General features: G+C 47.4%; 1 protein-coding gene across 2 annotated transcripts in view; it reads right to left on the bottom strand.

Moving 5' to 3' along the window:
* Positions 1–7,427: 7,427 nt before the first annotated feature.
* The window catches only part of RPA1 (replication protein A1), a 66,038-nt gene continuing 51,945 nt past the window's right edge, over positions 7,428–21,520 (bottom strand). For both annotated transcript variants that reach the window (XM_009189331.2, XM_003912069.3), the window contains exons 14-18: positions 19,628–19,804; positions 16,255–16,362; positions 12,175–12,261; positions 8,044–10,212; positions 7,428–7,700 (exon numbers count right to left, since the gene is read on the bottom strand). In XM_009189331.2, coding sequence (XP_009187595.1) covers positions 10,108–10,212; positions 12,175–12,261; positions 16,255–16,362; positions 19,628–19,804 — 477 coding nt within the window. In that variant the 3' untranslated portion in view covers positions 7,428–7,700; positions 8,044–10,107. The remainder of the gene's footprint in view (positions 7,701–8,043; positions 10,213–12,174; positions 12,262–16,254; positions 16,363–19,627; positions 19,805–21,520) is intronic.

Genomic DNA, 21,520 nt, shown 5'->3' with positions numbered 1-21,520 from the left:
TGCCTCCACCAGACTGTCCCCTCTCCTCCTGGACTCCTTTTACCACATACTCGGCACCCGGCTGTCCTCTGCTTTTGCTTGTGAAGGTATGTTGTTGTGTGAGGCTCCCGGCTCATGGATGAGAGGTGCAGGTCTTCTATTTCCTTAAAAATTGCAGGCCAGTCTCACTGTATCTCCCAGGCTGGAGTGCAGTGGCGATGTGGCTCGCACAGCTCCGCCCTCAGTTCACCTGCAACCATTCTCCCTTCTCAGCCTCCGGTAGCTGGGACTACAGGCGCCGCCGCGCGCCCGGCTAATTTTTTTTTGTATTTTTAGTAGAGACGGGGTTTCACCATGTTAGCCAGGATAGTCTCGATCTCCTGACCTCGTGATCCACCCGCCTCGGCCTCCCAAAGTGCTGGGATTACAGGCTTGAGCCACCGCGCCCGGCCATCCTTCGCATTTCTTGTGTCACCTCAAGTATCTTCTCACGGGACAGACACCATGTCAGATATACGGAGGACCCAGTTTTATCGCTGGAGTCAGAAGCCCCACAAGATGACCCCGCACACCCCCATACACAGCAGAAATTGGACCCCTCATTCAGATGTTCCTGGCATCCTATAACTCGCCTAAAGCTAGATTTATTGCTCCTGCTGTAAAGTGTATCTGCTCTAAGCCTCACTTAAAAGCTACCACTTGGCAGAAGATCAAGTTAGAAGTGCAGGCCAGCAGGTGATGGTGAGGGAGGGTAGGAGGGGGTGGGGAGGTGGCGGGGTGGAGCCAAGAATGGAAGCGCTGAGAACTACCAGCTCAATATTTAACCTAACTGGTAATTTGCTGCGACAATTATGCCACAAACGGAACACTACCACTATGCAAGAATGTTGCGCTCTAATCGAGAGGGCTCTGCTTTTCCTAGTCACTGGCAGTTTAATAACACACACACAAAATGAGGCTTGGCTGCAGGAGCTCAAGGTTCTATCAGGAAGCACGTGCAGCACGCGGCGGCGGCCTGCACATCGGTCTGAGTGTTGCTGCCCGGTGAGCCTGCTAACACCTTCAATTCTCCCTCAGACGGAGACGGAAGGGAACGGAGCAGTCAGGCCCTCTCACGACGAAAGCCGCTTTGACTGACAGGCGTCTTCCCGGAGAGCCTGTGCGTGCCCCCACTGCAAATCGACACTCTTCCCAGCGCCTCTTTCCAACCAGGAAGGCTTGGTGTGGGTTTGATCCTTACAGAGTAACTTTAACAAGGATTTCCATAAAAATAAAAGTCCACGGAAACCCATCTTCCTCTTCAAGATGGAGAGCCAGACAGGCACAGGGGCACACACACACACAGCCAAACACCGAACCCGCCAGTTAAAGACCCTGGTATGAGACAAAAGAATATTGTTAACATCACGGCTATAAAGGATGTTGCCATCTTCTAAACTGACTGCTGGGTTCCTGAAACGTGGCTAAGTAAGACAAACTGTTTTTTGCGTAATTAGTGGCTCCTTTATGGAAGGTTTGCTGCCTGGAAAGAGCCCATTAGAGGAGGAGAGCTCATTTGCAAGGATGCACCTTATACAGCTATTCAGGTTTTGAATGAATCGTGGAGCAGGAAATGGGTGGTGGCGCTGGTGATGGTGGGAGTCGCGGCGTTATGGAAGCAGAAAAGCTTTCTGCAAGAGACAGGCTTTGCATTACAAGCCTAAGTACTGAGGAGATCAGTGTTCCCAGGCAAACATATAAGCCTCTAAAATTTTAGGCCAGTAGAAATGACCTCTGTACCATGGCTGACTGAAGATATAAATAAACTTCAACATGAACAGCAGTGTCAACGGTGAGAAGAAATGAGAGTCCAATTGGGGCTTATTTTTAAAAAGTCCTAGCTGTTCTGACTCCATTTCAGGGCAGGGCATTCAAGAGCACAGAGCTGGAGCTCCCTGTAGCGAGCCCTCCTCTGTAACAGCCACCAGCCCCTGGGTTACCTGGCTGTTGAAAGGAAGCTGCACCACACACAAGTTAAATATAGGTTTGGTTATTTGCATTTTACAAGCACCGAGAATGTTATCTGAGGAAGCTGTCATTTTTAATGACAGCACAAACTTCCAATTACCAACTGGGTAATGCACTAGGGAACGGGCATAATTTTATAAGAACGGCTCACCATTATTAAAAGTTTACATGATCACTTTTGAATTGGCTATATAAATATTTCTCACGAGGCAGGTGGGATTCAGTTTTTCACAAGGTCTATTCAAGGCTGAAAAAAATGGTTTGTTTTATTGAAAAGTATACATTTTGAGACTCATCAACAGCTAAAGAGAGGGTGTAAAGTGACAGCTACTAAGAGCCTGAGAAGCTGCAAATGCAGCCAGGTGGCTGGTTCAAAGCCTGTCACCCACACTCACGAGCTCACTGGCGAGTCAGACCCTCTCACGACAAACCCAGTGCAGGTTAGGGGTACGGTGATGGATAACACAAGAACCTCTTACTGGCCGGGCACAGCGTCTCACCTCCGTAATCCCAGCACTTTGGGAGGTCGAGGAGGCCGGATCACCGGAGGTCAGGAGTTCAGGATCAGCCCGGCCAACATGGTGAAACCCCGTCTCTACTAAAAATACAGAAATTAGCCGGACATGGTGACACATGCCTGTAATCCCAGCTACTCAGGAGGCTGAGGCAGGAGAATCGCTTGAACCCGGGAGGTGGAGGTTGCAATGAGCCGAGACTGCGCCACTGCACTCCAGCCTGGGCAACAGAGAGACTCCATCTAAAAAAATATATATATACCTTTTACTCAGCCCATGCTCAAACCCTACCCTATTTGCACCAGGAACCCAGCTCCCTTTGGTGCCTCTACCCAGCCTCCATGGCACTTCGTGGCTTCATGTCAGTGACGAACACAGCACACGCCACCGTTTCCAGGTATTGCTCTCGGTCTTCCACACACAGACCAGACAGCCCTGACCTAAATGAAGGCTCTAATCTGTGAGTCTCAAATCACCCAATTCTTTGTGAAGTCTTTCCTGATTGACCGCAGTCTTCCAGCAATTTCTCCCTCAACTGCATTTTAATTTCACTGTGATGTGACTACTTAGCTTCCAAGCCTTGCTCCAAATAGTCCACAGTTCTCAGGGACAGGTATCTTTTTTGTTTTTTTGTTTTGTTTTGTTTTGTTTTTTTGTTGAGACGGAGTCTCGCTCTGTTGCCCAGACTGGAGTGCAGTGGCCGGATCTCAGCTCACTGCAAGCTCCGCCTCCCGGGTTTATGCCATTCTCCTGCCTCAGCCTCCCGAGTAGCTGGGACTACAGGCGCCCGCCACCACGCCCGGCTAGTTTTTTATGTATTTTTAGTAGAGACGGGGTTTCACCATGTTAGCCAGGATGGTCTCGATCTCCTGACCTCGTGATCCGCCCGTCTCGGCCTCCCAAAGTGCTGGGATTACAGGCTTGAGCCACCACGCCCGGCCGGGGACAGGTATCTTGATTTAAAGTCACACACTGGCCGGGCGCCGTGGCTCATGTCTGCTGAAGGAAACCAAAGTGACAGTCGGGAGGGTCCGAGTTTGAGACCAGCCTGGTAGCTTGGGAGAAACCCGTCTGCAAACCTACAAAATTAGTGGTGAGCATGCCTGTAATCCCAGTGATGAGGCAGAAGATAAGCGAACCGGGAGGAAGACAGAGGTTGCAGTGGTAGGGTGTGCCTCCAGCCTGGTAACAAAATGAAGCTCCGTTACTCAAAAAGACACTAAGGGCTGGCATGGTGGCTCAGCCTGTGAATTCCCTTTGGGGAGGCCGAGGGCACATCACCTGAGGTCAGGAGTTGAAGAGACCAGCCTGGCCCGAACAGAGTGAAACCTGATCTCTACTAAAATGTAAAAATACAGGCCTGGTGGCTCGCCTGAAATCCCACTTTGGAGGCAGGCGGACGAACCCGCGAGGTCAGGAGGCTGAGGGACCATGGTGGCTGGGGTGAGAGCGTCTCTACTAAGTGCAAAAGGTGGCGGTGATGTGAGGCTTCCAGATCTAGCTACTCGGGAGGCTGAGGCAGGAGAATGGTGTGGGCAGGAGGCAGAGGTTGTAGTATGAGCCCACAGTCGTGCCACTGCACTCCAGCCTGGCAACAGAGTGAGACTCCATAAAAAAAATCAGCTGGTGCTAGTGCATGCACTGTAGTCTAATACTCAGAGGCTGAGGCAGGAGAATCACTTAAACCCAGGAGGTGGGAGTTGCAGTGAGCCAGGACCGCACCACTGCACTCCAGCCTGGCCGACAGAGACTCCATCTCAAAAAATAAAGTCACATACTGAGAGGCTGGAACCAGGAAGACAAGTGACTATGTACTTTTCTCAATGACTTTTCCAAACCACCATTACAAATACGATTACAAGATTTAATAATCATTAATAGCTTTAGATAATCAGGTTGATTTATAGGCAAGTCAAATGTATTCTCAAGAGGCCATTTTTGCCAGACTGGTGGAAAACAAGAGTTTAGCCTCTTCATAGGCACAACCCCCATCTGTGTAGTAGGCAGGATGAAACCAGGGCTCCAAAGCCTTCCTTTCCCCTCCCCTCCCTACATTGATCTACCTGCTTCCAAGGGCCTGCTCAAATTACCTGCCAGCCCTTGATGGTACAGGGTTAGAGGAGGTATCCCTGGACTTAGGCAAAGAAAAATCAATCAGAGAACCTAACAGAACAAGAGAAGGCACAGATTTTCAGGGCCACGAAGTATACACGCTTCTGCCCGTGAAATCCTGCATTTATAACAATTAGAAAAGTATAAGCCTCCTGCAAGAGTGAGTTGGCTCAGTACACACATCCAAAGAGCCAAACACCACTTACGATTATTTATCTAAAGCTATAAATGATTAGTACATCTTTTAATTTTGTGATTTTTTGTTGTTGTTTGGTTTTTTTTTGAGACGGAGTCTCCCTCAGTCGCTCAGGCTGGAGTGCAGTGGTGCGATCTCAGCTCACCGCAACCTCTGCCTCCCAGGTTCCCGCCATTCTCCTGCCTCAGCCTCCCGAGTAGCTGGGACTACAGGCACCTGCCACCACGCCCGGCTAAGTTTTTGTCTTTTTAGTAGAGATAGGGTTTCACCATGTTAGCCAGGATGGTCTTGATCTCCTGACCTCGTGATCCACCTGCCTCGGCCTCCCAAAGTGCTGGGATTACAGGCGTAAGCCACTGTGCCCGGCCATACCCAGCTAATTTTTGTGTTTTTAGTAGAGATGTGGTTTCAACATTTTGGCCAGGCTGGTCTGGAACTCCTGATCTCAAGTGATCCGCCTGCCTTGGCCTCCCAAAGTGTGGGATTATAGGTGTGAGCCACTGCACCTGGCCTGATGGTGGTTTTGATGCGATTTTTATCAAAATAAAGATGTCCATCCTAGGAGAAAATCATTACAGAATGATATGCGTACCATGCTCCCATTTTTAATTTAAACTCTATACACATAGATACATAGAAAAAACTAGCCAGGGCCGGGTGAGGTGGCTCATGCCTGTAATCCCAGAACTTTGGGAGGCCAAGGCGGGTAGATCACCAGGTCAGGAGATCGAGACCATCCTGGCTAACACGGTGAAACTCCGTCTCTATTAAAAATACAAAAAATTAGCTAGGCGTGGTGGCACACGCCTGTAGTCACAGCTACTCAGGAGGCCAAGACAGGGGAATTGCCTGAACCTGGGAGGTGGAAGTTGCAGTGAGACAAGATCATGCCACCGAGCTCCAGCTTGGCAACAGAGCAAGACTCTGTCTCAAAAAAAAAAAAAAAAAAGATGGGCACGGTGACTCACGTCTGTAATCCCAGCACTTTGGGAGGCCGAGGCGGGAGGATCGTGAAGTCCGGAGATCGAGACCATCCTAACACGGTGAAACCCCGTCTCTACTAAAAAGTACAAAAAATTAACTGGGCGTGGTGGCTCGTGCCTGTAGTCCCAGCTACTCGGGAGGCTGAGGCAGGAGAATGGTGTGAACCCGGGAGGCGGAGCTTGCAGTGAGCCGAGATCACGCCACTGCACCCCAGCCTGGGTGACAGTGCATGACTCCGTCTCAAAAAAAAAAAAAAAAAAAAAAAGGAAGAAAAAATTAGCCAGCTACACAAGTGTTTATTACTGGTTGGTGAAATCCTAAGTAATTTTATTTTTCTTCTGCCCTTTTTTTTTTTTGAGATGGACTCTCGCTCAGTCTCCCAGGCGAGAGTGCAGTGGTGCGATCTCAGTTCACTGCAGCCTCTGCTTTCCGGGTTCAAGTGATTCTCCTGCCTCAGCTGCCCAAGTAGCTGGGATTACAGGAGCCCGCCACCACACCTGGCTAATTTTTGTATTTTTAGTAGAGGTGGGGTTTCACTATGTTGGCCAGGCTGGTCTTGAACTCCTGACCTGAGGTGATCCACCTGCCTTGGCCTCCCAAAGTGCTGGGATTACAGGGGAGAGCCATCGCACTCACCCTTTTTCTCTCTTTTTTGAGATAGGGTCTCGCTCTGTCGCCCAGGCTGGAGTACAGTGGTACAATCTTGGCTCACTGCAACCTCAACCTCCTGGGCTCAGGTGATTCTCCCACCTCAGCCTCCCAGGTAGCTGGGACTACAGGCACAGGCCACCACACCCAGGTAATTTTTATTTTGTAGGGATGGGGTCTCCTTATGTTGCCCAGGCTGGTCTCAAACTCCTGGGCTCAAGTGATTTGCCCGCCTCAGCCTCCCAAACTGCTGGGGGTATAGGCGTGAGCCACTGTGCCAGGCCCATTTTGTTTTTCTTAACTGCAAATTATCTTCATAAAATAAACGGATTACTTGCATAAGAAACAGTCAATAGTCCAAATAATCCTTTTCTTTTTTCTTAAACATTTACTTAATATCTTAATAACAAAACATACCAGTCTTTTTTTTAATAAGTGAAAATTAAACATCTAAGCTCTGTTTTTGAGGAACTGATGATTTCCAAAGGTGTTTAGAAAAGCCAGAACTCTACCAGCACTGTGGATATGAGGCTAAGAGCTAACAAACCACATAAAAGGAGATGGGGTGGGGGCGGGGGGCGGATTCTTCTCTTTGAGACAAGGAAGCAATCAATTTACTGGGGGAATAGTGGCCTTCTAACAAGTGAAAAGAAGAAAAGGAGACCAAACAACCTGTTTCATTCTCTATAAATAAAACCCTGGGCGGCATATTGCCAAAGAAACAGGAGTCAATATAAACCTTTACATACTGGGCAGCCAAACTTCACTTTTAGACAGTATATTAATGATGTAGTCAATAACTATGGGTTTCATTAGTGTATTAAATACCACGATCAATAGTATTTATCCTTTTCGAGGACAGCCCACTCAGGAACAAAAGTGGGGGAGGGGAAGATTTTTGACTCCGCAGTTCGAAACAGGACGGCACGCGAGAGATTAGCAAGGTTTTAATGGAAAGTATAAAACACTGGAAATATGGACAGAAATCAGATTATTACCCTTTTATTTTTTTTCCCTGCCCCTTTCACAATGAGACTGGAGGGAATTCAAGAACCGCTTGAAATAAAGGCGAAATGATTAGATTTTTTTCTCCTAATTGCTTAACGCTGATGTCATGGTGTACGCAAAATCGACATTGATCTCTAAGTGAAAGAGGAGAAATAGAACCACAAGAATAGCCTTTCGAGGTAAACTATATCCAAGAGAATTCTACGAACTGTGGGCCAGAATCTATTTAGGTAACCCTCAGGGACCAAAACCTCTTTTTTATTTTATTTTATTTTATTTTTATTTTATTTTTATTTTTTATTTTTTGAGACAGAGTCTCGCTCTGTCGCCCAGGCTGGAGTGCAGTGGCCGGATCTCAGCTCACTGCAAGCTCCGCCTCCCGGGTTCACGCCATTCTCCCGCCTCAGCCTCCCGAGTAGCTGGGACTACAGGCGCCCGCCACCTCGCCCGGCTAGTTTTTTGTATTTTTTAGTAGAGACGGGGTTTCACCGTGTTAACCAGGATGGTCTCGAACTCCTGACCTCATGATCCGCCCGTCTCGGCCTCCCAAAGTGCTGGGATTACAGGCTTGAGCCACCGCGCCCGGCCCAAAACCTCTTAAAAGCCCAACAGTGAAGCCCATTTCTGACGCTCCTCTGCTGGTGATCCGACCTTTTAGTGGGGAAATCTGTTCGAAATATCCTCCTTAAGGGAGCCCTACGCCCCAGCACTGCCCCTGGGTTTCCAATCACATCCACGGAGACGTGCTGGGTTCGTCACGCTGGCCACTGAGAAGGCGCGGGGACGGGCGTTAGCGTTCCCTGGATGCGTCCTGGTGCCACGGCTGCTCAGGCCTCTTCGCTGTGTGGACAGACACATGGGGAGAGGAGGGAATGCTGGGAGTAGTAGGCGTAAGAGATTGGTTACTGGGCTGAAAGCTAGATCACCACTTCCCACCCACAATTTGTCAATCCAGAAGAGGCTGAAGACTGTAATTTTCTAGTCGGTGCTTTATGAGCAAGGTCAGACAGAAAAGAACTTCCGTAAAAATGGCTAAGGCCTCGGAGACTGAAATGTGACCCGGTTACCATCTCCTGAGACTAGAGAAGGGTAGGAAGGAATGTGTCTAAACCATTAGTGAGGCTGAGCAGGAGTCCCTGTGTCTGTCCTCAGGAACGTCAGTCATCCCGTCTAGGGCTGGCTGGCTCCTATGTCAAGGGCGGACAGCGAGGGGGGAGACAGACAGGACACCACCTCCTCCAAAAGCCTCCACGGGTGGCATCTGCAGCGATGAACAGCAGGTCCTCTGGCAGCAGACTGACAACTGACCGCTGCACTGCCAGGGTACGAGGGTGAGATGTGCAGCCAATGGCAGGCGGTGTGTTGCAGCCACCAGATAGATAATTAATATGATTAGGAACACACAGAGCAAGCATGCTCTTGCTGACTGAAAGGCCCAGTAGCATAATTACTGTTTTCTTACCAGCTCACTGTCTGTACACATTTCAAAGCCTGGTTGGTGTTAGACTGCTGTGTAAACATCAATAAAATCCCAAGCGCCGGATCATCCGCATCCTTTGGCAACATGGCTTTTTGTTTTTAGTGTTTTCATGCTTTTAAAGATGCATTTCAGGGCTGCAAACACTAGGAAGAAGGATCTCCATGCCTTGGACTAATCTTCGGGTTTATAGTGAGTTAACATCTCCCCCAAGTGAACATTTATTATGAAGGCTAATTAATCGCTTTCCAGTTACGGGAACTCTTTGCATTCAAAGAAAGTAGGATTCGCAAGCAAAGAATATACTGTTTATTAAAACAAAGCAAGAGAAACAAAAGGCTTCAAAACCCTTTCCGTGTAACATAGCTTTAGTAAAAAAAAAAAACCCAAAATATACGAATGCCAGGAATACGTACAGGTAGAAAAAGTACGCATTCACCAAGCGAAATGCAACATTAATTGAAATGAAAACTAAAGAAACGCTTTGTAGTCGCTTGGATTTCCCTAGGGGACAGCAAGTCAATGCTTATCAGCAGTTCTCAGAAGAGACAATTTTGATTAGTATCAGACCCATCTGACTCAGTCTATTAAACCCTGAAGGAAGGATACTCTTCAGATAGAAAAGAGATGCCTTTGATTAATAATTCTGCCCTATTGCCATTCCAAGCATTAACAACTATGTAGCACCTCTAGAAAGAGGGAGCCTTTGAATTCTAGGAAGACACACTTACTAAAATACCCAGGTGCCCACAAATGCTTCTCAGCTCTCCCTGCTGAGAAGAGCCCAAGTTGTGAGGCAGGGGGGTCACTGCTGGAGAAGCAAAAACCTAGTTACATAATTTACTTCATGGTCTGCCGTTAGGGTCAGTGACTTATGACATAATTCCTGCTTGATGATAATGAAATTGACAAAACCCTGAAGGCAGAGGGAGTGACTGGTCTTATACTAACCGCTGGCTGACTCCCTAGGCCTGACACGGTCTACACCACAGCCACCCGAGCGTATTTCCTTTGCCTACCGATGGGTTCTGAGATGCACACACGAGAGGAAATTGCTTAGTCTACCATAAAGAGCCTCTGTGCGGAGTAGCTAACACGGGATCGTCACAGGGAGGTGGGAGGAAATCGATTCCATTCTGGCTCTTTATTTGCAAACTTCTACCCAATCGGCACTGCTCTCCTCACATCGATGCGCTTCTCCTGATGCTCAGGACCAGCCTTCGGCCGTACTCTCTGTAGTCCACCGGCTTCACGTCCATCACAGTGGCCTTAATTCGAGACTCGTCCTTCAAAGAGAGAAGCGGTTTGTGAGCGGTGAAAGCGTGGCGTGGAGCAGTGAAGCCCCTTTTGCTTCAGTGGTTTCAGTGAGCCCAGCGGGAGGGAACAGACACACCGGCCTCCGAGTTCAGTCATTTCGGTGAGTGACAGCCTAGTCCTGATGTCTGCGGCTGGGCGAGCAAACAGGTCCTTTCTCTAGCACAGGCCCTTCTGATTCTTTACCCGAGCTCCCAAACACTCAGAAGCCTAGAATCCTAGTGAGATGGACTTTCGAGGGTTTCTCTAGTTTAATTTATTCTCTCTACTGCAGGGGATGCAGACCAGAGAGGACATGGGACTTGCCCAAAGCCACACAGCTAGTTCTGAAAGCTCAACTTTTAAACTTTCAAGAAAAGCAGAGTTGTGAAAGAAAGAACACCCGCAGCAGAGGGAGACGACCGAGCCCGTCCCGTCTCAGCTCAGGGAGGCAGCCTCTCTTCACCTCACCTGCCCCGTCCAGACACGATGGGGCTAAAGGACCCCAAAAATCCCCTCCGGGCCCAGCCCACTCCCTGACGTTGTTTCAGTGACATCTGATCCTCTATCTCATTTAACGTTGATAGTAGCATGCCTAACAACAGGTATTAAGGTAAATACATGAGTACATCCTGCCATCAGCAGGGGCGTTTTTACCACTCCCCCGTCCCACTCCTACGTTTACATTCCAGGACTGAATGGTGCCTTTCCGGGCAGAAGGGAGGAAGCCCAGGAAGGCTGCACTGGCGAGCTCGGGGCTGTTACGCTGCTGTGTGCTTGGCCATTACTAAATCCAGTGACACTCAAGCATGATCAAGAGCAAAGCTCTGAAGTCAGCCTGCCCGGGTTGGACTTTAGCTCGGCCACTTGCTAGCATACGACTTAGGCAGGTGACTTGTTCTGTGAACGCCCCCGTGTCTCTGTATGTATTCCTTCAGTGGCAAAATGGGGTAACAGTAGTTTCCACATAGAGGGTTACTAGGCTCAAGTGAGATATTCCACGTGAAGGATGTAGAACAGTCTCTGGCAGACAGTGCTCAATAAATACTGTTTGATTATAACTATATTAACTCGGCCGGGTGCGGTGGCTCATGCCTGTAATCCCAGCACTTTGGGAGGCTGAGGCAGGCGGATCACCTGAGGTCAGGAGTTCGAGGCCAGCCTGGCCAACATGGTGAAACCCCGTCTCTACTAAAAATACAAAAATTAGCTGGGCGTGGTGGCGGGTGCCGGTAATCCCAGCTACTCGAGGGGCTGAGGCAGGAGAATCACTTGAACCCGAGAGGCGGAGGTTGTAGTGAGCCGAGATTGTCCCACTGCACTCCAGCCTGGGCGACAGAGACTCTGTCTCAAATAAATAAATAAATAAATAAATAAATAAATAGTATTATGGTCACTTTAAGGAATTTTCAAGATAGTTTTAACTACATGTGGTCTTTGTTTCATATACTGACTGACTTAGAAACGGGGTCTCACTATGTTACCCAGGCTGGCCTTGAACTCCTGCCTCAGTCTCCCGAGTAGCTGGGACCACAGGCACACACCACGACGCCCAGCTCATATACTTAATATACTTATCCACAATCTAAATTTGTCAAAGATGTGACTCTACTGCATGCATTATAATTTTTATCAGAACACAGACAAAAAAATCCTAGGATTTAACTGAAAACAAAAAACAAAAAAAACCCCCAAAAAACAAAAATAAACAACAACAAAAAAACCCCATACAGTATTCGCTACCCGCCGCCGTTGTTTTGACAGGACACTTAAGCTCTCTCTCTTTCCTCATCTGAAATGGGGACAATAACAGTACCTGCGTTGGGCAAAGTCAGCACTGGGGTCTGGCACACGGTGAGTACAGTAACTCCCTGCCAGTGAGCGCCGTGGCTCTGCCGTGGGTGACAAACGGCACCTCCCCGCCACTAACCCTGCTGCCCTGGGCCCTTACTTACGTTGTAGGTCTCTACTTTGACCCTGACTCTGAATATGAAAGATCGGAAGTTGGCATTCTGGAAAACTTCTTCAAATGCCTGTTCATTCTGCAAAAACAAATAGAAAACTTGACACATGGAAACCACTGGACAACCTGCAAATACCAATAAGACTTTTCAAAAGACTTCTAGAAACCACTCTCCCAGGTTGTTTGAAATTACTTAGGAATGACTAATCTACAGGTAACATTACATAAAACTGTTTTGAGTAGAATTTTACTGAAAATTCAAACACTAATCAAATTGACAAAAGGTAGAATGGCAGTTGTCAGGGCCAGGGGAAGAGGGTTTTGGAAAAGGAGCTACTGCTCAATGTACGGAGTTTCAAATCGCCGCCCATGAACGGTGGGTCTCCATTCTCCCCTTCCCTCGACCCTTGGAAAACACAAGTCTGTCGTCTGTCTTTATGAATTTGCCTATTGGCCGGGCGCGGTGGCTCAAGCCTGTAATCCCCGCACTTTGGGAGGCCGAGACGGGCGGATCACGAGGTCAGGAGATCGTCTGAGACCATCCTGGCTAACACGGTGAAACCCCGTCTCTACTGAAAAATACAAAAAACTAGCCGGGCGAGGTGGCGGGCACCTGTAGTCCCAGCTACTTGGGAGGCTGAGGCAGGAGAATGGCGTGAACCCAGGAGGTGGAGCTTGCAGTGAGCCGAGATCCGGCCACTGCACTCCAGCCTGGGCGAAAGAGCGAGACTCCATCTCAAAAAAATAAAAAATAAAAAATAAAATGAATTTGCCTATTAAAAAAAGTACTGGAAAAGGAAGGTGGTGACAGGGGCGCAGTATGTGAATGTACCTAACGCCGCTAAACTGTACACGTAAAAATGGTTACAAAGGCAAATTCGTTATGTCTGTTTTACTAGATACAAACAATTAAAAACACTCTTAGGAATTTTCTAAGACTTTAAGGCCAGGCGCCATGGCTCACACCTGTAATCCCAGCACTCTGGGAGGCTGAGGTGGATGGATCACCTGAGGTCGGGAGTTCAAGACCGGCGTGGTCAACATGGTGAAACCCTATCTCTACTAAACCATGTACCATTGGGCTGTGGGTGGCAGGTGTGCCTGTAATCCCTGCTTCTACCGCAGCTGGAGGTGAAGAATTCGCCTGAACCTGGGAGGCGCAGAGGCCATGCAGCTTGAGACTGCACCACCACGACTCCAGCATGGGCCAAGCAGAGCCAGACTCTCCAAAAATAAAAAATAAAAAGTGTCAGCATGTGGTGGCTCCGCTTCCTCAAAAATCCCAGCATTCTTTGGGAGGCCGAGGCGGTGGATCACGAGGTCAGGAGATCGAGACCATCCCACAAACACACAGAAACCCCGCTCCTACTAAAAATACAAAACTAGCCGGATGGTGGCGGCTTCTGTAGTCCCAGCTGCTCGGGAGCTTCTGAGGCAGAACATGGAACCTCGGGAGGCGAGCTTGCTTGAGCCCAGATCTCAGCCACTGTGGTAATTCAGCTCATGTATAGAGGTGAGACCTGTCTCAAAAAAAAAAAAAAAAAAAAAAAAAAAGAATTAAGAGGAGGTCAGGTATGTAGTATGATGTGACTATAATCCCAAAGTTTTGGGGAGACCAGGTGGGAAGGACTGCTTGGGGCCAGGAGTTCAAGACCAGTCTGGACAACATAGCAAGACCCCATCTCTACCAAAAAAAAAAAAAATTTAAGCCAGGTATGGTGGCATGTGCCAGTAGTCTCAGCTACTCAGGAGACTGAGGTGGGAGGACTGTCTGAGCCCAGGAGTTTGAAGCTGCAGTGAGCCACGATCACACACCATGGCACTCCAACCTGGGTGACGAGGCAAGACCTTGTCTCATAAAAAAAAAAAAAAAGGAAAAACACTCAGAAGAAAGTTTAATATAATTCATGATTTCAGCCTCTGTATTTATAGCTACTGATTTGGTGTGCAAGCAGAGAAGACTGTTGAAGTGGGCAGAGGCTAGGGAAGGCCTAGAAACAATCCGTTTCCCTCTGTCACTCCTCAAATGCAATATGTTTCTTTCTTAAAAAAAAAAAAAAAAGCTGGTAAACAGGAATTAGAGAATACACTATGTACAAAGATGCATAAATAAATGTGTAATAACTATATTAACATAGTTGATCGAGACCCTTGACAAAAAAAAAAGAAATTAATAGTTCACACCAGCCTAGCAGCCTAGTATTTTCTGCAAGTCACGCCGAGCATGAGAGCAGCTTTGCTATACAGAACTCTATTCTGTAAAGGTTACTTGATCAAAACCCAAACCCAAACCAAATGCATCCCCTGGACTTTCAGATATGAAAATAAAACAATGGGTTAAAGCTGGAGAAGATGACAGCAGCTCCCATTATACTCCCAAGCTGAGGGGCGTGGAGCGCCTACTCCAGGATCTCAGGGTTCCTCGGGGGAGTTTCTGTATGTCCTCATTCACCAGCAGTAAAAACAGTCAAATATAACAAGCTCATAAAAAATCCTGAAAGGCTGACTTGAGCCTTAAAATCTGATACGAAAATTGAGGACCAGGTAAAAACAGACAAAAGATACTATCACACTTTAAAGTCAGTTCTAGTTATTTCTGTAACAGGATTTGTTGAGACTATTTTGAGAGCTCTCATGGACAATTTAAAGAAAGAGTCAGGGGCAGAGCCCAGACAGACAGAACTGGGGACAGGAAAGGAAAAGAAAAACACACCAGAACAAACGGCGAAGGCTTTCATCTTCGTGGCCGTTACAAGTGCTCCAACCAATTTGGAGGAAATCGGGGAAAAACCATCTACAGACAGGTGGCCGTTTATGTGGCCCAGAAAACACAGCTTTTATTGGTCTTCCTTATGTTTTATCTGAGCAACTACCCTTCCTAAATTCAGCATTATCAGCAATCTATTCTGTGCATTAAATAAACCTAATATGTGAAAATGCAAACTTATGAAACTGAAATGGACAAAGTTATCTTACGAAAGAAAGTCACTTCATAAGAATTGCATCTGGCCGGGCGCGGTGGCTCAAGCCTGTAATCCCAGCACTTTGGGAGGCCGAGGCGGGTGGATCACGAGGTCAGGAGATCGAGACCATCCTGGCTAACATGGTGAAACCCCGTCTCTACTAAAAATACAAAAAACTAGCCGGGCGTGGTGGCGGGCGCCTGTAGTCCCAGCTACTCGGAGGCTGAGGCAGGAGAATGGCGTGAACCTGGGAGGCGGAGCTTGCAGTGAGCCGAGATCGCGCCACTGCACTCCAGCCTGGGTGACACAGCGCGAGACTCCGTCTCAAAAAAAAAAAAAAAAAAAAAAAGAATTGCATCTGATGGGCTAAAATGGCAGGCACCTTATATGTGGATTTATTATTATTGTTTTATAGGACAGACCCAGGAACTTGATATATGTGCATTTAAACCAGGATCTGACTTCACTTTTCTGGAACATATTTACTATGTTAAAAAAGCATGCCTGTAATAATTCAGGTTGTTTCAAGGACACCTGCCGATCTAAGTCATCTCAGGCACACTAGCTCTGAGTGCTAATAGGAACAGGAGAAACGAGTGGCTTAGACTTAGAAAGTGCTCTGGTTTTAAAGTACTTTTATATACATTATTTCAATGTTAAGCACATCCAAAATGGACAAAACTAGATAACATCAGATGAGCTCTTAAATAATTATCAGGCTGAGAAACTGTATACAATACCTGAAAGAAACAAACTAAAAAATATTAAACAGCAAAAAGAGGGTCAGTGTTGGGCAAGGCGCGGTGGCTCACGTCTGTAATCCCAGCACTTTGGGAGGCTGAAGCGGGCAAATCACAAGGTCAGGAGTTTGAGACCAGCCTGGCCAACATGGTGGAACCCCGTCTCTACTGAAAATACAAAAATTAGCCAGACGTGGTGGCAGGCACCTGTAATCCCAGCTACTTAGGAGGCTGGGGCAGGAGAATCACTTGAACCCGGGAAGCAGAGGTTGCAGTGAGCCGAGATTGCGCCACGGCACTCCAGCCTGGGTGACAGACAGTGTTATAGGATGAGAACCATTAAAAGTTATAATAAAATATGTGGCTGACCTTGTCTTTTAATTCCCCAAGATAAGCAGCATTTTGTCCAAGGATAGCTTCAGCAGACTCCTGGAAACAAGTCACCCACTGATTCTCTTGAAAATCTGCAATATTTACCTAAAAAACACAATTCTACATTATTTCAGCAAAGAAATGATAAAAAGAAGACACACTAAGAAGATGGGGAGAGGTTAATGTTCTTTTTCCACTTATTAAAATAATTTCCAGAGAGGGCCGGGTGCAGTGAGACCAAGCCTGTAATCCCAGCACTTTGGGAGGCTGAGGCAGGTGGATCACTTGAGGTCAGGAGTTTGAAACCAGCCTGGCCAACATGGTGAAACCCCGCCTCTACTAAAAATACAAAAATTAGCCAGGCATGGCAGCATGCGCCTATAATCCCAGCTACTCAGGAGGTTGAGGCGGGAGAATCACTTGATCCTGGGAGGCGGAGGCTGCGGTGAGCTAAGATTGCGCCATTGCACTCCAGCCTGGGTGACAGCGAGAGGCTCGTCAGATTAGTTCCTGTCCAGGTGCAGCTGGCTTTGGATGAAGGGTTTTGAGTGAATCGGGGGAGTTCTCTGCATTTTCAATTGTCCACTCTGTAGTCACTAGGAGGAGTTCTGTGAGACGGCTCGGTCACAGATGGGCACCCAGACAACTGAAGAGCCTGCCCGTGGGCCTCCATCAGTCACCAAATTGACCTGGCAAAGGAAATCAGCAATCAAGTGTCTCCCATTGGGCTGTGGTGTAAAATTAAATAGGAGAAAGTCAAGGAAGAAAGCGGATCTCAAAGAATCCACTTGCTAAAGTAAAAGCCTTTGTAGAAATCAGAGTAGTTTTTCTTTAAGGCATCATTTTGACGATTTTACATCTTCATTTTGCATGTGTACAAGGCTTTTAATATAGGGAACGTGATGATGAAAAATAAGGTGACGAAACCAGTTAAAAGCGCAAAGCGCTCTCAATACACAGCAACAGGATCGCATCTGGGCTCACACTTCCTTTACCCTGCACTATCCTTCCAAGAAGCAAAGAGTATCTCATTACATAAGGCAAGAACTGCAATGACGCAGACGTGTGATAAATATCAAATCAAATAAGTGTGCAGGAGATTGTGCCATGGAGGAGTTTAACAGAAAGGCTGATGTTTCAATAAACTAAAACAAATTTTCTTCATCTTAGGTTCATTGAAAAGTTTATAGTTTACAAAAAATGAGTCTTAATGTAGAACTTTCCTGCTAAACTTACATTTCATTTTACTTATTATTATTTATTTTTTTTTTTGAGACAGAGTCTCGCTCTGTTGTCCAGGCTGGAATGTGGTGGCGTGATCTCAGCTCACTGCAAACTCTGCCTCCCGGGTAAACGCCATTCTCCTGCCTCAGCCTCCCGAGGAGCTGGGACTACAGGCGCCCGCCGCCACGACCGGCTAATTTTTTTGTATTTTTAGTGGAGACGGGGTTTCACCGTGTTAGCCAGGATGGTCTCGATCTCCTGACCTCGTGATCCACCCACCTCAGCCTCCCAAAGTGCTGGGATTACAGGCACGAGCCACTGTGCCCGAGCTTACTTATTTATTTTTTAAAGACAAGGTCTGACTCTGTCATCCAGGCTGGAGTGCAGTGTCACGATCACAGCTCACTGCAGCCTTGACCTCTCGGGCTCAAGTGATCCTCCTACCTTGGCCTCATGAGTAGTTGGCACAAGTGCATACCACCATGGCCAGCTAATTTTACTTTTTGTAGAGACAGGGTCTTGCCATGTTGCCCAGACTGATATCGAACTCCTGGCCTCAAGCAATCATCCTGCCTCAGTCTTCCAAAGTGCTGGAGTTATAGGCACGCGCCACCGCACCTGGCCAATATGAACATTTTTAAGGCTTCTGATATGTTACTGCCAAATCATCTTCTGGAAAAATGTGAAACTGTTTTCTTTTTTTGAGACGGAGTTTTGCTTGTCGCCCAGGCTGGAGTGCAATGGCGCGATCTCGGCTCACTGCAACCTCCGCCTCCTGGGTTCAAGTGATTCTCCTGCCTCAGCCTCCCAAGTAGCTGAGACTACAGGTGCCCGCCACCACACCCAGCTAATTTTTGTATTTTTAGTAGAGATGGGGTTTCACCATGTTGGCCAGGCTGGTCTCAAACTCCTGACCTCAGGTGATGCACCTGCCTTGGCCTCCCAAAGCGCTGGGATTACAAAAGTGAGCCACTGTGCCCGGCCTTAAACTGTTTTCTTAAACTGCTATTATTGCCTAGTTGAAAACAAAACAAAACAAAATAAAAACCTTAAGGCTGGGTGCAGTGGCTCAGGCTTGTAATCCCAGCACTTTGGGAGGCTGAAGTGGGAGGATGACTTGAGGCCAGGAATTTGAGACCAGCCTGAACAGCAGACCGAGATCCTGTCTCTACAATAAAATAATTTTAAAAATCAGCTGGGTGTGGTGGTGCACCCCTGTAGTCGCAGCTACTTGGGAGGCCAAGGTGGAAGGATTGCTTAAGCTCAGGAGGTTGGGGCCACAGTGAGCTGTGATGATGCCACTGCACTCTATTCTGGGCAACAGAGTGAGACCTCTGTTTTTTTTTAAAAAAATGTAAAAACCCATCTCGACAACTTTTTTTTTTAACTTTTTTTTTTTTTTTTTTGAGACGGAGTCTCGCTCTGTCGCCCAGGCTGGAGTGCAGTGGCCGGATCTCAGCTCACTGCAAGCTCCGCCTCCCAGGTTCACGCCATTCTCCTGCCTCAGCCTCCCAAGTAGCTGGGACTACAGGCGCCCGCCACCTCGCCCGGCTAGTTTTTTTGTATTTTTAGTAGAGACGGGGTTTCACCGTGTTAGCCAGGATGGTCTCGATCTCCTGACCTTGTGATCCGTCTCGGCCTCCCAAAGTGCTGGGATTACAGGCTTGAGCCACCGCGCCCGGCCTTTTTTAAACATTTTTAAAACAGAAAGAAACAATTCTTAAAATGCAAAGAAGCAACAATCTCACATCAGCACACCGTCAGGTTCCTCTGAAGTCAGCGATACTAAAGCTAGAGAATAGATTAGCCACGCGAAAATAACTCAATACAGGCACTGGCTGTGTAAGCACGATCACTGCTGTCTAAAAATGCCATTTCAAATTAATCTATCTTCATAGCAGTTATTAGCAGACATGTGTCACTGACGTTATGATTGTATGACATACATGAAAGACTGAAATCAGCTAGGGGATCTCAACGCCACTTTCTGGCGTGAAAAAGAGGAAGAAGAAGCTCCTCCACACCGACTCACCTGCAGGTTTCCTACCAGGAATGCCTTTGTTTCTACTGTTGTGACCACAGTGCCTGGCACACGGGACGGCCTCAGTGAACACAACCGTGGTTCTCATCTACCGAGGCTACTTACTGACAGGATCATGCGGTACTTGAAATTGGGAAATTCCGTGTCGCACTTCTCACAGCGGTACAATCCGTTCTGTTGATCAATCACTTTCTTATTGCAGTCCTGAGTCGGGCAGGCTTGGTACATGCAGTTCTCTTTGCGAAGATATACCACTGTGGCCACAGAACTGAAGTAGTCCGGCTTCGGGAGAAAAGAATGGCGTGAGGCACAGAGTAGCGAGCCCACTCGGGATCAGACTGAGAGGCAGTTCAAAGCTTGCCCTTACGTTTAGGTGGCAAGTGTTTATATATTCCAATCCTCAAGATCACAAATGATCACAGGGAATAATTCATTCTGTAGTTTTAGAAATCACATGTGCCAAGTACAAAACCCATGAAAGTAATAAGCCAAGTTCTAAGGCATATAATTCCTTAACAATAAAAGAGTTAATTCTAAACTAGACTGAGTTAATCAAAAGTGAAATTGTTTCCTCCTTGCTTGAAGACTGTATGAAAGACAAAGATTTGTTTCTCCTGATCCTGTGATCCTCCAAAGGCCACAGATCTAGGAAATACAGAATGCGGACCACGCAAATTCAGCGCAGCAACGATCAGTCATTCCTCCCGTGTTAAAAACACGCCAGTCATTTCTAGGCCTAGATTCACCTTTTCCTTGTTTAGGCCAGGGATCAGCAAGCTGCTTCTGTAAAAGGCCGAATGGTAAATATTTCAGGCCTCAGCAGCCGTTTGGTCATACTCTCTGCTGCAACTACAGGCGCACCTCACTTTACTGTGCTTTGCTTTACTGCACGTGACAGACGGGCCATTTTTCACAGATTGAAGACTTGTGGCGCCCCTGGGTCAAGTAAATGCACAATTTCCCCAATAGCAGGTACCCACTTTATGTGTCTCTGTCACATTTTGGTAATTCTTACAAGATTTCAAACTTTTTCATTGTGTGTGTGTGTGTGTGTGTGTGTGTATATATATATATATATATATATATATTTTTTTTTTTTTGAGACAGAGCCTCGCTCTGTTGCCCAGGCTGGGGTGCAGTGAGTAGCATGATCTCGGCTCACTGCAAGCTCTGCCTCCCAGGTTCAAGTGATTCTTCTGCCTCAGCCACCCAAGTAGCTGGGACTATAGGCATGCACTACCACACCTGGCTAATTTTTGTATTTTTTAGTAGAGATGGGGTTTTGTCATGTTGGCCAGGCTGGTCTCTAACTCCAAACCTCAAGTGATTCACCCACCCTGGCCTCCAAAATGCTAGGATTATAGCAGTAAGCCACCATGCCTGGTCCTTTTTTCATTATTATTATATCTGTTATGGTGGGTTTTTTTTTGTTTGTTTGAGACAGAGTCTTGCTCTGTCACCAGGCTAGAGTGCAGTGGCACAATCTCAGCTCACTGCAACCTCTGCCTTCCAGGGTCAAGCGATTCTCCTGCCTCAGCCTCCCAAGTAGCTGGGACTACAGGCGTGTGTCACCACACCCGGCTAATTTTTGTATTTTTATTTATTTTTTATTTATTTATTTATTTTTTGAGACGGAGTCTTGCTCTGTCGCCCAGGCTGGAGTGCAGTGGCGCCATCTCGGCTCACTGCAAGCTCCGCCTCCCAGGTTCAGGCTATTCTCCTGCCTCAGCCTCCCCAGTAGCTGGGACTACAGGTGCCCGCCACCACGCCCAGCTAATTTTTTTTTTGGTATTTTTAGTAGAGACAGGGTTTCACCATGTTAGCCAGGATGGTCTCGATTTCCTGACCTCGTGATCCGCCCATCTCAGCCTCCCAAAGTGCTGGGATTACAGGCGTGAGCCACCGTGCCCGGCCTAATTTTTGTATTTTTAGTAGAGACAGAGTTTTACCATGTTGGCCAGGATGGTCTTAATTTCCTGACCTCAGGTGATCCGCCTG

Source organism: Papio anubis, chromosome 17 (genome assembly GCF_008728515.1).
Source record: "Papio anubis isolate 15944 chromosome 17, Panubis1.0, whole genome shotgun sequence".
Lineage (NCBI taxonomy): Eukaryota > Metazoa > Chordata > Mammalia > Primates > Cercopithecidae > Papio > Papio anubis.
Note: the sequence above shows the minus strand (reverse complement) of the source record. Positions and strands in the feature narration are given on the sequence as shown.